General features: G+C 33.6%; 1 protein-coding gene across 1 annotated transcript in view; it reads right to left on the reverse strand.

Annotated features, from left to right (window-relative positions):
- The window catches only part of LOC149772830 (nephrin-like), a 130,656-nt gene that overhangs the window by 20,543 nt on the left and 91,931 nt on the right, over positions 1-18,182 (reverse strand). The window contains exon 13 of the mRNA XM_089947230.1: positions 12,773-12,934. Within this exon, the coding sequence (XP_089803356.1) occupies positions 12,773-12,934 (162 nt within the window). The remainder of the gene's footprint in view (positions 1-12,772; positions 12,935-18,182) is intronic.

Here is an 18,182-nt window from a genome sequence, read left to right on the forward strand (position 1 = left end):
GTTGATGATCGGTTCATTAACTCCTTGTAACAAATCCTGTAAAAACGAATTCTGCAGACAACACTTACAGAGCATTCACTGTGGAAGTCTATGCCCAATACCGTGTCTGCGATGTGGTGTCCGAGTACGGGGAAAAACACAGTTGTGTGTAGATTGTGGCGGAAAAAATATCGTGAGCTTAAAAGATATTAGGATAAAAAAATAATGACAGTGACTATCTAAATAAGTTTTCAGGCAAATTATGATTTAAACAAATACTATTATTATATAAATGGAGCAAAATATGAATGAGTTTATAAAGCATCCTACAATGACAAACTACGAATCAAATCGTGATGGTGTGATAAGACACTGTTGGTTGAAGAGACCAGTTGGTACTGTTAATAATCATGGTTATCTAATGTTTACTGCTGAGAAGAAAAGATATTACTGTCACCGATTCGCATACGAGTGATTCTTCAGAGTGATCAACCATGGTTTTGTGATTGATCATATCGATGGTATAAAAATCCATAATTATTTATCTAATCTGAGGGTTGTCATGCAAAGTCAGAATTGTAGATTTGGAAACACTGCCTTAATAATAAGAGTGCCAAAGCAGTTTTATCTATAAATTTTGAGACAGGTGAAGAGAGAATATTTAATTTATGTATGCAGCTGGCAAATATTTTGATATTGAAAGGTTTTCAATATATTCTGTCGCGGAAAATATAATCAAATCCGCTTTCTCTAAAAAATATGGGCAAAGAATCATCTTCCAACATGAATAATGGAGATAAATCGTCAAGCCAGTAAGTAATTACCTCGAATTATATTTACTATTTATTTAATATTTAATTTTTGGGGGGTCTGTATTGTACTTGTATACTACTTGCCTGAAGAAGGGAGATAACTCAGTTGAGCATACTTATGTAATTGAGTTACTTCCCTTTGACCATGTCACGGATCTGCAGACATGTTTGCGATAAGCACTCTACGTAAGCGGAAAATTGTTGTACATAAATATAAACTATTAAATAATATTTTTTCTGTGTATTTCTAAAGTCAGTTGAGTTCGACAAACCGTACTTATTTAATTTCGATTTGTCTAGAGCTGGCGAAAGGGAAGAATACCAGTTATCTTCCGTTGTCTTACAGGAAGAGTATCAGTTATCTCCCTTATTTTATATCAATGACTGTCATTATGGTATGTAATCGTTTTATTTAGCACAAACAATATACTTTAAGAAACAGTATTCTTATTTTATTAAATTCGTTCGGTTTTCCTGTTTCATCTGTATTGTCTTCTGCAATAGTAATTAATAAAACAAACAGCAAGTAGCCAGAACGTTTTTCGAATCGTTTTCAGGTACATATATTATCCCGAAAAATAACTAAATTTTTAAATCTGACTTGTTAAGCAGAAATGTGTTTTATATTGCGTATCTCTGTGTTCAGAACTAAAAATCAGTTGTATTCGGGGAAAAATACCCAATACTCATTTCTTCAGCGAATGGCTAACTATATAATATCTTCTGAAACATATACAAGCAGATTAGAGCAATAGTGAAGTTAGTAGCGCAGCTGATTCTCAGTCAAGTGGTCAGCGGTTCGAATGTCGTAACGGGCATATTGTCGACGGTACCGATGGTAGGGTACAGCCCGTGTACATCTCACACTACGAAAACCACGAAGCGTGAGTGGTGTGAGTGCGTTTTTGCAACCCCGGGTTTTCTCCTGGGGGTGTACATGAAATTGGCGCATGGGCAGTCTTCTTAATATTCTAACATTTCGTTCCGGTTAGGAAATTCGTCGGAGATATGTCTATGACGCGCCCAAAATAAACAGCAGCGTGGATGTATAAGCTCTAAGTCGCATAGGTACCCATAAAAGAAAACCACTCAGAAAGAAAGTTTGGCTAAAAGAAACGATGATGGGATGCCGAGAAAATGCCATAAGAAAGGTGTCAAATGAAGACAAAAGTCTCAAACAAAGGATCCCATGGAGACACACAGGCCAGTGCAGGAACCCATGAAATTGATAACCGCTCATCATGCTACTGTTTATTTTTGGTAAAATTTATTTTAAGATATATTTATTCTGAAATATATATTTTTTATTTATTCTGAAGTATTTTTTTATATTCTGAAGCATTTTTTATTTATCATAAAATCTGATCGATTTGAGTACCAACTACCCCATCAGAATTAACAAACTGATTGATTTGCATGATTTTGAGTACCATCCACCCCATCAAAATCAACAAACTGATTGATTTACATGATTTTGAGTACCATTTACCCGTCAAAATTAAATAACTGATTGATTTTGTTAATTTTGAGTACCATTTACCCCGTCAAAATTAACAAACTGATTTTGTTAATTTTGAGTATCATTTACCCCGTCAATTTCTTAATAAATAAAATATTTCTGAATAAAATATTTCAGATTATAATAATTATTTCACAATAAAATATTTCAGATTATAATAATTATTGTAAACTGATTAATGTGCACAATTTTAAGTACCAACCACCCCATCAAAATCAACAAACTGATTGATTTACACGATTTTGAGTAACATTTACCCCGTCAAAATTAACAAACTCATTGATTTTCATGATTTTGAGTACCATTTACCCCATCAATTTCTGAATAAATAAAATATTTCTGAATAAAATATTTCAGATTATAATAACTATTTAAGAATAAAATATTTCAGATTATACTAATTATTGCAAATCTGATTGATTTACGATTTAGAGTATCATTTACCCCATCAAAATCAACAATCTAATTGATTTACACGACTCTGAGTACCATTTACCCCATCAAAACAAACAATCTGATTGATTTACAAGATTTTGAGTACCATTTACCCCGTCAAAATTAACAAACTGATTGATTTACACGATTTTGAGTACCATTACCCAAACAATAATAAAATATTTCAGACTAAAATATTTCTGAAAAATCTACGATTTAACATACAGATTCACAATTAATTCCTCTCCCCGCAGGTCAATTAAGCCTCCGAGGTGGTCTGTGAACTTAAAATTTATTCACGATAACATATTATTATGACAGTGCAGATATACAGGATTGGTTGGTACTTGCACGAGCAAATACCCAGAGGAAACTTGTAGTGTGAACATGTATAAAATATATCTTTGTTGAGCCTGATTTGACTTTCCAAGATCTATTTGATAGCTGCCATCGATCACATCACAAACGAGATTAAATGCGATCGTTGATGTTATAATGACGATTTGTGGTGAAATATGTCTGCCGCCGCCGTATGGAGCATTGTCATGTTTGAGAACAAGCGGAGGTAGGGCTATTTTTCTACATTATTCAATCATTTTAGGAAAATTTATATCAATAACTTTTTTTAGCTCATCTTTTTTAAATGTTGGTACTTTAAATATAAAATCGCCTTCCCCATCATATTCCTTTTCTGTTATTCTATAATAACTGCTAAATAGCTTTCTAGAGCGGGGAAAAGAAAGAGTACGAGCAGCAAGCTCTACTTCTGCACGATTACATACTTCCTTAATGAAAGTTTCATTAACATAATTATAATCTGATTCCAATTGATTTAAATGTTTTATTGACTCAATGATCTGTTGTTTTATATCATCATTATAATGTTGCGATAACAACAAAAACAAATTTTGTATATTGTAGCTTGATTGTTTGACCTCAGAATTAATAGGGCCGGAATACATTTCATAAACCTTCAAATATCTTATTTCACCACTAAAAGTATAAACCTTATATTCACGGGTTCCATTCCATGGAGATAAATTTCGGTATTTAGGAGTCGTTATAAATTTCTTTTCATCTGTGATAAAATCATCCCGACGTGGTTCTGGTGGTCTATGATATTCTGGCGCAATATCAGGCCAACCTAGTACAGATCTTATCGATGATTGATAAATACCAACGGCGTAATAAGGAGAATGTATCTCAACCGCAGAAGACAGCTCATGAACTTTAATTGATATTTTTGCTTCTTTTCTGGTTATTGATTTTATTCTATGTGCAAATTCTTCATCGATCTCTTCAATCTCATAACTGCCATTGGGTATCCCAATAACGTTCCAGTCAGGTGTTCCATCATCTTTATTTTTATTAGCAAATAAAAGCAAATTATTTGCTGGTGTACCATTAAATGATTTCGATCTGATATTTGGCCAACTGTAATATACTCGTAATTCTGCCAGTGTGATTTCTTTTGCTGGAATCGCAGTTGGAAAACCGACATTAAATTCAAGATTAGTCCAACTTAATGAGATCATCGCTGTTTTTGGTGGAGTTGTGTTTGTCATGATCTGTTGAAGTAGCTCTACTGAAGTTGTCATTATTTAATATATTTGTGCCTTTAATACCAGCACAGTTGTATATTTTAATCATTTCTGTAAACTCAAAATCAGATATAATTCCATCGGTAAGACCTGTTGATAACAACGAAGATAACTTCGAGTATGCTACCGTCGCCGTGTGCAACTTTAATATGTAATCAGATAATTTTTCATTATGCACGTGCATATTTCTTTTTTTTTTTTTGTTGCAATGATATTGAGCACACCTGCAATTGATGTTGTAGCTGAAATTCAAATTGTTACTGCTACTGGCGCCATCATTGTTATCGTTGATAATAATACATCGGTGAACACAACAACAGCGGATACTGAATAAACGATTACGTCGACGAAAACTAGCCGTCGTCGATATTTCTTTATTTTGACCGTGTATTGTTCGACTCGATTTTTTAAGTTCGTTTGCCATTCACGTGCTTGATTGTGCCTGGTATGCAACGTTGATTGAGGTACTCATTATATTTTATACAGTAACCAATTGAGGTGTTTCAGCTACAAAGTCTACAAAACACCACCAGAAAGATGTTGTGGTTAATTTCTTATCAGCTGCTTCCAGAATAAACATTTCTTCGCTTCCTTTATTTAATATGATAGACATAACTCCAGAAAACTTGTCGGTGGAAAGACGCCATGGATACGTTGTGAAAATCTCGAATTTCACAGCACTGAACACAGACAGCCTGTATACGCCAGTGACTGTTGCGGTATATTTACTAGTTTTATTTTGCTGTGACCATGTTGCGAATCCCGATGATACTGTGCATACGATGTTGGTAATATGCCCGGGAGTTATTCCGGCTGAAATTTTAATCAGACTAATTTTGTTAACGATATCAGGAATTCCACTTATGACATCTTTTAGTGGGTTTTTTAGTTGCTCTAGGTTAGTTTTTATATCAGAAAGTTTTGCTGTGACCATGTTACGAATCCCGATGATACTGTGCATACGATGTTGGTAATATGCCCGGGAGTTATTCCGGCTGAAATTTTAATCAGACTAATTTTGTTAACGATATCAGGAATTCCACTTATGACATCTTTTAGTGGTTTTTTTTTAGTTGCTCTAGGTTAGTTTTTATATCAGAAAGTTTTATGTCAACGGTGTGCAGAGTGCCATAGAATTTATCTATGGATTCATCGTTTTTTTGAAAATTTCTTCGAAATCTTCCAAAAGCGCTTATGTGCACATCAAACTCGGCCCACAACGTGGATAATTTACCATCTATTGTATTGTAGTTAATGTCAACATATTTTTTCATCGCGGCATCTTCGTCGGATGTTGGATCTCTTAACACTGTTATCTTGTTTCCGTTTATGCTGAGTTCACCTGTCATTATGTCACAAGTATTTTTTAAGCGATTAACAACACTTTTTGCAATTTCATCTCTGATGGTTGTAAACAATATTCTTGAATTCCTGATTCTACCACCGTCAATAAACACAGGGATGTTATCCGTGACCGCACCGAGTACTCGTCGAACTATATCATTCCATTTGATGTTGCTAGTTTTTAGTTTTCTGTATAGGTCCTGAAAAACAACAACTTCATCTCGGTCAGCTCCAGCCAGGTTCATAATATCAGCGAGTTCATCTTTAGTCGCGTACTTCGACAAATGAATATCATCTCTTTTTTTCTTACCGGTAGAAGAAGATCTTCCGTAAATATCAACCACTATAATTTAAGATCCGTTCAAAACGAAGCGGTTACTTGCAAAATCATGCACGACTATGAGGTGCCGTGGAAGACTTTGATATAGCGTCGAGTACATTAATTGCTTTACTAACGCGTATTGGTGGATCCGTCATTGTTTGTGTTGGTAGCGTTGAATACCAAACCGCTGTGTGAAGTGGCACGACATACTTGATAAACTCACGAGGTGCAGCTAACCCGTACGAATCAAAATAAACGATTCCACGTGAATCAACCGCGTATGATACCCAATGACTATCGGGTCCTGAATTATCATCGAGATTAATGATACCCGTTTCACCGCTGCTTGGTCGGTCCGGCAATTGATCTCGCATAAAAACACCTCTGAAGTTTTTAATTTTTAGTTGTTTAGGAGCATCAAGTAAATCAAAATTTGACGATGGAATAATTAACGAAGTGTTCCTGGAAGTCTCAGACCTCTTCCCCAACGATATCCTGGTAATCTTAATCCGGTCCCTCTTTTCAATAATCCTCGCCCTGTTGCTTTCCTTAATGCCATTCCAGCAGTGGTTCCAACAGAACCTAATGCAGCTGCTTTTGCTACGGCAGGTGCGGCTGTTACAATTAATGCTGGAATAGCTGTGAGAAGTGGAAAAATACCACCTGTTTTAATTGAGTCTTTAATCGCCCCCGCAGAGAGATTAGGTTTGATGCCTGTCTTTGATTGTTTAGCATTGTTGAAATTTTTAAGTTGACGTTCTGATAATGACATTTATTTTGACCACCCGTGATCTGATCTCGCTTTAGTGATATTTTCATTCCACAGTTTTTTTGCTGAATTTGACTGAAGGTTTTTTTTATCAAATGGTGATTAAAGATTTTCCACTGGTGCATCAACGACTCTCATTCGACCACTACCACCTTCAAGTAACATTGCTTTGTCGCCGAGTATAGCCGCGATTTCTCTGGAGGTGGCACCACCACCTGGCAGGTCATTAACACGAGCTCGAAAGTGTATATCAACGACAGGTTGCTTGGGTAAATCAAGATGCTCCATCAAAAAGTAATAAATCGGATACAGATTTGTAAAATCTAACTGTGATATTTGCAGCCCAGTATCCACGTTTTGATCACGTCCCATAAATGACATCAAACGATGATATGCACACGCTACATGATTTTGATCAAAATTTAACAATATATCTTCAGCTGGTTCTTATGTCCATTTATCCGCAAAGAAACTTCATTAACCTGAAATTTGTCAAATATCATATGTGAACGTTCCTGACTACCCATCCGATTAGTATGCTGCAGCGCAATAAAACTATGTCGTGGCGCAGAAACACCCTGTTGTGATGCTATATGCCAATTAAATACATCTCGAACAGTACTTTGATCAGAATCTGTGGTTACTGTTAACCGTGATAGCAATGATTTACTGCCTTGATCCGTAAAGGAGAGTAATTTTTGTTCTTCAGCAATAGATAGAATCATTACTGGCATCCACAATGAAAGTTTCGTTATATTTACTTTACCAGCATCAGCAACACCATTCCCTCACCAGGTTGCATCATTATCATCACCTTTTCTTACGAGCACAACTGTGTGTTTAGCTCCAAAGATGACCTTTCTAACATTTCTGCAAAATCCAAAGATGTGAGACAGTGGAATTGCACATGAAAAATTTCTATTATTTCCCGACAATGCTGCTCGGCATGTTGCAAATTTTAAGTTGTAAGTTGTATTAACTTTTCCCATGATATCAAAAGCTGCAGCTGGTCTAGGTTCATGTTCAAAATCAACTGGTTGTGGATCGGCTTCAGTACCCTGTGCTGTCCGTATTTTAGTATATTGAACATGATCAGCGTTCTCAGTAATATCCTTAGCAAACATCATTGTTGGACCGGCTGATTTTGTGTAATCATCAGAATATCTCACTAGACCAATTACTGTTGTAGCAATATCGACATCCTTCTGAACTGATTCAATATTTTTTCCATCAATCATGAAAGTGGCATTATCAAACAGTGCCATAATCCCGTTGTTGACAAAACCAACTCGCAAACTGGCATCATATGGAGTATTAGCCGCAACATTCGTTACATGTTCACCCTCTACTTCAATAAACGCCTCAGCTGGCAAGAAATATATACTTGTATCCTGAATCTGTAATTTGATTCTCCCCCGCTGATTTGGTTGTCTTATGTCATAGGAATAAAGTTGATAATCACATACTGATTCATATTTGAGGACCGGTGCATCCATGTCAAATGCTGGGTTGGATATACGCTTGAACATTTTATTATAATTACCCATTTTTTTAAATGGTGATCTAACTTATCGTCGTTTGACACGAAGACCACTTCCTGCTATTAAATTTGCAGTTATATTTTTTCTGCTTCTTCAGATAATTCCACTAGTTTTTGATTTGTTGCTTGATTTATTATTTTACTGACATTTGCAGGCATAACTTCAGTGCTGGCCAGTTTTATTGGTTGTTGCGGCTTTTTTCATACTAATTGAGATAATCTGTCCTTGACTGTCAAAAACGATTTACTGGCAAGATTACCAATAGAAACAGGAAATTTATCATGAACAGCCTCAATAGCCTTTATCCCTAATTGTTTTGCAATCGGTATTGCTTTTGGAGCCATCTTTCTAAATAGACCCTGAACAACATCACCAAGTCCATCTCCGTAAATTGTTTTGTACTTTGGCAGTCATGAGTTTACTACCCTGACCATTATTGGTCCATGTTGAGCAGTGTGTATAATCATTTTTATATACTGATTAATTAATTGTTTAGTCGCTGTGATAATCATCATCAGTTTCATCAATAAGGAAACGATAAATGCTGTGATCCATAATACCGCCAGTAAATAATCTTCGACAAATATCAGATATTTCATTAACTATTTCTGAAGAATTATTTCCAACTCGTTTTCCTCCAATCAGTATTTTTCTAGTTATTCTACGTCAGAAAGAATATTGTTAGGACAAGTAATAAGACCACTTCCTTGAGTGACCAAAGGAAAACCACTTCCAGTTACTCCAGGTACTTCATCATGAAATTCTTCTTCAGGAGATTGTTGCGCTGGTCGAGGGATTTTTGACTTTCCTGATGACGAAGATTGTTGTGGTGAGAAAAATTGCACTTGTTGTTGTATTCCTGTAAAATAATTATCTACTGCATTAGTAAATGCAACATATTTAGTATCAACACCTCTAGCTTGATCAACTCCATAGTGTATGCAATATATCCATTTGAACCAGTTTTCACGACTTATAGCATAATTGGCAAACTCGGGTTTTAAATCTCTGACTCACTGATCATAATTTTCCACGGCAAACTTAGCTAATTCATTTACGTCTTTAATTTCCTTTATGGCGTTAATATTTTTTCTGGTAAATTTATCTTTTATATAAACTTTAGCCCTGGCTTGCTCTGTTTCTGTTTTTGGTACACGATCTTTCATATCACCTATTTCAGTACGAATTTTGTTAATACCTTCAAGTATTTCTTCGCCGGCGGGTAAAGGATGAGCAGCAACTATATCAGTTAGAAGTTTTCGTAAAATCCCTTTTATTTTTTTAGTTCTTCCTGCTATTTTTTCAGTTTGTTCTGCGGTTTGTTCTAATACTGCAAAAATACCCTTTTTCCTCTTCTCATCCTCCTCCTTAATATCTCCCCATATAGCTTTTTCAGCAGCCACTGCAGCTTTTTCAGCAGCTGTAGTGATGGGTTTAAATAACTTTTTAGTGTCTTATTCGTACTCAACTTGTGCTTCCTGCTGCGCTTGTAGGTTTTCTCTAAATGAATCTCTAACGGGAAGAAATTTCTTTATTGCTTCTAGTGTCTCTCAAGCTAATCTAGCGGTGTGAGATTTACTAGCCGGTGGCATTTATTAATATGATGATGATTTAATTATAGCAGCAGAGGGGGCGGGACCTCAATGAGATGTCCGGTGGGTAAACAAATTTCGATAAAAACTTTCGGTCAGGTTAGACGCTTTGGTTCAGTGACCTTATTTTTTATTCTGGAAGAAGCTTATATTTTAAGCAAATGACGCTTCAGACAAATGGTCTGTTTGCCCCCTCTGCTGCTATAGAAAATCAATATGTAGCTATTCTATAATAAAAATATATAATCCTAAATTTTCTTGAGAACTCACTGCAAGTTCCTTCTCTCTCTTTCATTTCAGTTAACACTATTTCATGAACTGCATAATACTGCTCAAAATTCGTGAGAATTATTAGGAAAGTATCTCAGACTTAAGATATCTATAATTTAAAGTTGTAACATCCACAATTTACAATACAGAACTATGATTTGCTGCAATGCAAAAATGGTAGTAAACATAGTAACAAATAATTTCAATGTGTGTGTGACTGATCATTATGGTATTTCATGCAAAAATGTCGGAATGGGGAGGTGGGCTTTGAAAAAAGGCATCAAAAAGCAATCGAAGTACCTGAAACAAAATAAAATGTGAATTTACACTTATATCTGAATGTTCACAAATGTTTCTATATAACCACATGCAAGAAATATGCAAATTTTAGCATGAAATAAGGTAAGGTCAAGAATATGCAAAAAGTAAATATTAAAAATTGTCGATAATGCTTCCTGTGAATTTATTTGAAAAGATGTAATATGGATGAGCTCATTTTTGAATCCTTTACACATAAATTATTATAACATTATCCTGTAAGAGCAACATGTAATTTAAACATGCATATGACACAAGAACATAACAATTCATGCCAACATGTTAGGAGTGCACATGATAAAAGGAAAGAAAAAGGCATCAGATGTACATGGAACATTGGAAAATGTATATTTATTCTAATAGCTTAATGTTCACACAAATTTGTATATCACCATAGGTAAGAAATATCAAAATTTCAGCTTGAAATAAAATGAGATCAAAATCTTGCAGGAAAAAAAAAAGGATCACAAAGACTTATATTAAAAATTGTGGATGGTGCCTGTATTGGAATGGTTACTGTGAATTTATCTAAAAAGATATTGTGAAGATGGTTCATTTTTATTTCGCAAACTTGAATTATGCAGAAAACATTATATTTTCATTCTAAAATTCTGAAAAAATATTGCTAATGAAGGTAGTGGGGGGGGTACGTAGCAGGTTACATTGTTGAATGCTCATTTTATAATCATGTTGAAATTAACTATGAATAAATATCTCTAAATAATGGGGTTGTTTGCTGTTCTTCATAAATTTCCTTTTATCTCAGGATGAACAAACGGTATATTGAATCAGTTGTTAAAAGCATTATTCCACATGGTTTTCATAAACTTAACATTTGTACCAATAAAACTCACTGAGCATTATATCACTGCCTGTTGTATTTAAATGGATACATTCTATTTTTAAAGTTCATTCAAAATTAAACGTGACTTCTTTTTGTGAAAAGATCAACATTCATTTCAAGAAACAACAATGTTAAAACTTATGTTGTTTTCATGTTTTTTAACTGTTCTTTCACTAGATAGGCCAAGCGATTGATAACTTGATCTAGTATCAGTGGAACACAAAAAATTCACAAAGGCTGAATCTAATGCATCTAAAAGAAATTTATGAAAGAAAAAAATTCAAATGGGAACATAATAGTATTTGCAGTCTATGACAAACTTTGCAAATACTGTTTCACAATCTGATTTAATAAGAATGTCACCCAGCAACAAATTTTGTTTATTGCATGTCAGCACCTGAATCTCTTAAGTCATCCATGGCTAGCTATCAAACATTATTATCCTAACATTTTGCCATTTTCTCTGCCTGGGCCCATTTTCATTTGAACCCATTATCAGAATCAACATCATTCAAGTACTCAGGTAACTTATGTTGACCCTTTAGCCAACCTTTGAGTGTTGACTTGGCAATCCTGAGTTTGCTACAAACTTTTGATTTCACTTCACCATTATGAATCCTATCTATGATACAAGGATTTAATTCACAGAATAAGCTTTTTCCTGGACTCCTTAATACACTCCATGATCGAATTTACAAACTGTACGGTGCATTACTGATTTATAAATGTATACTTTAATGATGATGTATCTCTCTTAATTTATTTCATATATAAGATATGTTATTGTGATAAAATAACGCAGGTATATTTTATTCTAAATTTTTAATGCAATGAACCTTCCCCAATAGATCAAAATACAATTGGCACTTATTTAAATAGGATCTCACTGAACTGCTCAGAGATATTATTGTTATTTTCAACTAACTCGTTTCATATTTTAACTGAAGATAACATGCCATAATTTTACAGTTTACACTGAAACAGAATTAAATATTAAAACCCAAATTTTACCTGCCAAGATATATTTAATTGGCGTTTATTTCTTTATTTGTTTCCACCTACTAGCATTTACCAGAACTTTTCATTGATTCCTATTTTGCTAAATATTATTACTTAGAGTGCATTAAGGAATATTCTTTCAATAAAATCTAATAATCTAACAGTGATTTCTTATTAAAGCCTGCAAATTTTGATGTTGATTAAAAAAATATTGGGTAGCAACAACCATTTTCAGTGATAAAATGAGTGTTATTTCAAGGTTTCAATAAGCATTTCTGATCTAAATTTTCTTTGCATTAAAAACACATGGGCCATTTTTGATATTTTCTTAGGGATGAAAAGTAATGCTGTTGGCTTAATCAACAAGAAATTGTCATTTTGGTTCCATTTTAGAATGATCCATATGCTTTTATGAAAGACCACTTACCTTTCTTCTTACTTTTAATTGTCTTGTCCACCTGAGCATACAATTTACTAGGGTCTTCTTCTAATGTGCCCTTTTTCTTGGACTTGACCACTGCATTATCTTTACCAGTTGATGGACCAAATCTTGGGCCTGAGGATTCATACACAGGATTGTCCACCAACCCTATTGAAATAAACAATTACATTTATGTGCAGTCTAGCAAAATTGATACTCATAAAACATGCTTTAAGTCATCAGTTTTGCAAAGGAGATTTTGTTTTTACATATGATTTAATAATAATAATAATACATATATTATAGGGCACCTTAATATGTACAAAACTGTAGATATCAACCTTGACCAGGTAAATTCTGAAGACACCAACATGCATTCAAAACTTCTGTAGCTTTATTAATAATTATTCTTCTTTACTGTGAAATTTCTCGTTTTATATACCACCAATTGACATTTCCGGTCAGGTAACGTTCAGCACCAATAGTTGTCTTCCTAAGCAAAATGTAAAGGATAGTTTTATCCGAGATGCAAGTACATCAAGCTTAAGTAACAAAATAATCTGAAACAGTGCCTGTTACTTTCCATGATGCACAGTTTGGACTGAAGCAGCAACTAATTTTTAAACTACTTTGACTGAGAAAAGCATAATAAGAAGATGGTGATGAAGTTTTACAGAGTAGAAACAATGTAATCATCTTCAGTCAAATTATAAACAGGTTCAATGTCTGCTTTTTATTTTACTGAAATAAACATGTTAATATCTACAGATAAAGTACTAATGATATATTATTTTCTTCAAATTATTAGTGAGAAGAACAATTATCTAAGAAGCAAAATCCCATCTCACTAACATGGTCATCAGAGTGATCAAAGACCTGTAAGAAATGTTGTTTCAAAACTTGTTTTGGGTCATAGATCAATAAATGTATTTATTATACATCTCTTAAAGCAATAACAAATATAATTTTTACATTGACATTGAAACTTTAGCTAATATACTGATTGGAAAAGAACGGTTAAGAAGTACAGAAAATTCCATGTACCAAAAACAAAATATTCTTTAGTCTCTCAATTGAAGAATAAAAATGTACCTTTTGAAAATATTTACATGCTACAAGTAAATGTTCATATTTGTTTCAATTCTATGTATCACAATACAATACTTGAGGCCAATGCTGATGATCATACAATGCAGTTGGGTTTTGAGTCTTTCATAATATATGAGAGATGGATCAAACAAATACTAATAATTACCTATCCTGTATATTTGTTCTGTGGAATTATCACGAGTGCCATAAATATTCATTAGATAATAAATAAAACAGTACAATGATGACCAAGGTATTTTGAAAGGGAATAATATGATTTAATTGTTCACTGATTTTCTAGCAAATCAGATTTTTTTACTTGAAGAGTATAGTTGAGACTATATAATGATACTACATGTACCATATATTCATTCTTGAAGCTATACGCAGCTTTTGTAAGTCATTGAAAAGAACTGATTCGATTGTTGAATTTAAATGAGTGGAAAATCTTTAATTTAAACAGTCAGTACTTTGAGGATTATGTGAATTTATTCAAGGTCTTCATTGACATTCTATGTTCACTGTATTACATTAAAATAAAAACATTTGGATTAATAACTGATAATTCATTGTTGCAAGCACTGTAGCACATAAGCACTTTAGAACCTTCACTCAGAATAATTTGGGAAAGTTTCCATATTAGTGAGAAATTTGTAATCTTATCATATTTGTGAAATGGTTGGAAAATGCAATCAGAAGATAAACAAACATCATTTGTCACCTATTCCTGCATTTGACAAACTATTTAGTAGAATAATGATATATTCTGTCGGCCCTTTACCTAAGACAAAGTTAGGCAAAGAATATTTGTTGATGATTATGTGTGTCCACAAATTTCCTTAAAGCTATTCCTTTGAGGAATATTAAAACAGACCTTAGTTGTAGCTTTGCTAAAAACTGATTTACACATTTTGGCTTTACAGAGAAATAGGAAAAGAAGCAGATAAATTTGTTCAGTTGTTGTTTCTTGTTCAAAGAATCTATCTGAGATTCTCTAGTGTTTGTATTTTGACCTGTATAAAGTTAGGAAGAAAGTGAGTGACTTAATATACAAAATTCATGCTCCTGGGTGGCAAGATAGAAATAATTTTGTTATAGTAATCGGTTAAGAGAATGCTGACAGATAGCCACATACATTATCCACTTAATTTAGTAGTACTTATTCCATACACACAACATTTGAACAAAGATGAAAAATCAGATAGTGGTAACCTGAAGTGACTAATTTTCGCAATTTTGAAATTTGGATAATCTGGACCAGACACTTTTGCTTCTGCTGCCACAAGAGATAAACAAACTGAAACAACTACTAAAAGAATATCAATACTTATTTCCAAATATCCCAACACTAACAAAAAAGTGGCTGAGTGGCCTAAAGCGCTCTCCATTATGGTTCACTGCCATCTCACCTCTGTCTGATTCAGCCAATGTAGGTATGTGAGAAAGCTTGCCAGTAGCTTCTCATGGGTCGGTGGTTCTTACCGGGGTTTTCCAGGGTTCTTTTTCCATCATTAATACTGGCCTCCATGTATAGCCTATTGTGTGCTGAAAAATGGCATTAAACCTCACAACAACAACAACAACAAAATGTTTCTAGATTCAAGTGACATAGGATTGGTGGAGTACTATTACAGGAAGACATTAATGATGTAGTTCACCCAGTGTTTAAGAAAACTGAATATGAACCAAAGAAATTATCCCACAATAGAGAATGAGTGTTTGGGTTTGATGATGGCTTTGAAAAAATTTGAGGTGTATGTTACGGCAGCTCTTTCTCCAACTGTTGTCTTCTGCAATCACAACCCTCTCAATTTCATTAATAAATAAAAGAATAAGAATCAAAGATGGAGTCTGGTGTTACAATCATATAAAATGGAAGTCAGGCACATCAAGTGAAACAAAATTTGATTGCAGGTTCATTTTCACATGCAAAGAAGTATGGTATCACTGTTTTGCACACACGGTTATATCATTAATATTCTTGTGCAATATTAATTATATATATATGAGATTTTGATTGAAGACAGTTTAATGGTATAAATCTTTCTTCTCTTTAACGAGGAAGGTGTTACAGATCTCTTTATCATCTTTCAAATTATAAAATAGTTTTTATTTAAGTCATTTGGTTCTATGACACTAATATTTTAATTTTTTTAAAATAGTGGCTTGCTAGCACTATAGTAAAGTATATGCACACTTCACTGTAAGAGTCTCATTCAGAAGTCAAGGCCGATTGCTAAGGTCAAATCAACAACTATGTCAGTCAAGTATGTCACGATTTATCTGAATTAAGATCATGTCAATATAACATGATTCTAGATTGTACATGTACTGTGGAAAATATCATGAACACCAAGTCATTGATAGGATAATAAATAAAAAAGTACCCTGACGACCAAGATAGTTTGAAAAACAATAATACAATTTAATTGTTCCAGGATATTCTAGTGAACCAGATTTTATTTATTTGAAGTATATAATGAGACAATATACTGTAATGAGAATACACACACCACATATTCATTCTTGAAGATAGATGCAGATTTTGTAAGAGTCATTGAAGATGATTTAGCTTGTTTGTTGCATTTAATTTAATGTGTCAGTACTTTGACGATTATATGAATTTATTCAAGGATTTATGTTCACTGGATTACACTTAAGTAAAAACATTTTTATTAATAATTATAATAATTCAATGGTGCAATCACAGGGATATATAAATACTTTAGAACCTTCATTTGGAATACCTAGGAACAGTTTCCGGATTAGTGAGAAACTGATAGTATAATTTAGATTAACATTTTAGGTATTTATACACTTAAGTTATTCTCAATTCTTTCACTTAGTTTGGTTTAAATTACAAGACTTATCAGTTATAGTAACAAATGTACAATAATGAATGGTTATACATACATACATACATACATACATACATACATATGGTTATGACTCTATGGTCACAAACTTAACAAAAAAGAAGCAAACCCAACAAGATTTGTAAAACTTAAATAATTTAATTATTCAAGTAATACAATTAAAAGAGTGAGAGGAACTTACAGTATAATGAAGTGAAATCCAAATTAGCCCTTAAAAGGTTGATGAAACTCCTAAATGAAGGAAAAAACCCTTATGATTTCAATACTGGAAATGTACTGGTCCTCCAAAAATTGTGGACTGTCAAGATGGCATTATCCGGAATTCTTCTGAATAATTATAACAGTTCCAGAATAATATTACTGTCCAAATAATGGACACTTTCTATCACCACTGAACAGGCCAGACAAATGCTTTTCTTTAAAAAAATTTATCTAAGTACATCATGCAAAATACATCTGCAGAATCATAACAGGAACATAAACAGTGTGAAGGACTCCACAATTGGAATGAAACTGAATGCTTCATTCTCTCCTTAAACACACTATATATTGTGACTAGTTCACAATAGACTACATGTGACAGCATACACTATTGATTTACAACCAGTATATTCACATGACCTCACACAACCAATGGGAATCCACAGAATTCTTGTTGAAACTTCCATATCCCAGCTGTCAGTGAGAAACTATCCCTAAAGGTGCGATTTTAAGTTTTATTATTATGATTATTATTGCTAACTGTCAACATGTATAATAATAATAATAATAATAATGAGGACTTTGTATAGTGCCTAATCTTTAGAAGCTCTAAGTGCTTTACAAAATTAGACAAAACCTATAAGATAAAAAACATATAATAATATTATTACAAAAACAAAACACCATGAAACTAGAAAACATTAAAAAGCATGCTGAGAATATTTAAGGTAGGAAACATTATTAGGTCTTTAAGTTTGTTCTTGCAGTCGAAATAAGTGAGTTTTGAGAGCAGTCTTGAATGTGATCACTGTGTCTTTGTGTCTAAGTTCAGTGGGCAATTCATTCCATGTTGCTGGGCCCTGGTATGCAAAAGAATGCTGTCCATATGACTTTGTTTTCATAGTGGGAATAATGAGTATAAGATTGTCAGAAGAGAAGCGTAAGTATCTTGCTGGTGTGTACACATGGGAGAGGTCAGATAGGTATGTTGGACTAGAGTCCAACAGTGAAACGTAGCACAGAGAACAAATTTTGTGTTTGATTCTGGATCGATTGGATTGCCAGCGTAGGGTACAGAGCAGCGGGGAGGTGTGCTCTGATCATGGTACTCTAAGTATGATTCAAGCAGCTGTGTTTTGAACTTTTTGAAGTTTCTGGAGCAGATATTGAGATGAACCAGACTCTATGCATGTATACCAAATCCAGCTATAGATACAATCTAGAATCATGAATAAAAAGTACAATAATTA

Source organism: Sinohyriopsis cumingii, unplaced genomic scaffold (genome assembly GCF_028554795.1).
Source record: "Sinohyriopsis cumingii isolate HCF-2022 unplaced genomic scaffold, ASM2855479v2 utg001110l, whole genome shotgun sequence".
In the NCBI taxonomy this organism is placed as follows: Eukaryota; Metazoa; Mollusca; class Bivalvia; order Unionida; family Unionidae; genus Sinohyriopsis; species Sinohyriopsis cumingii.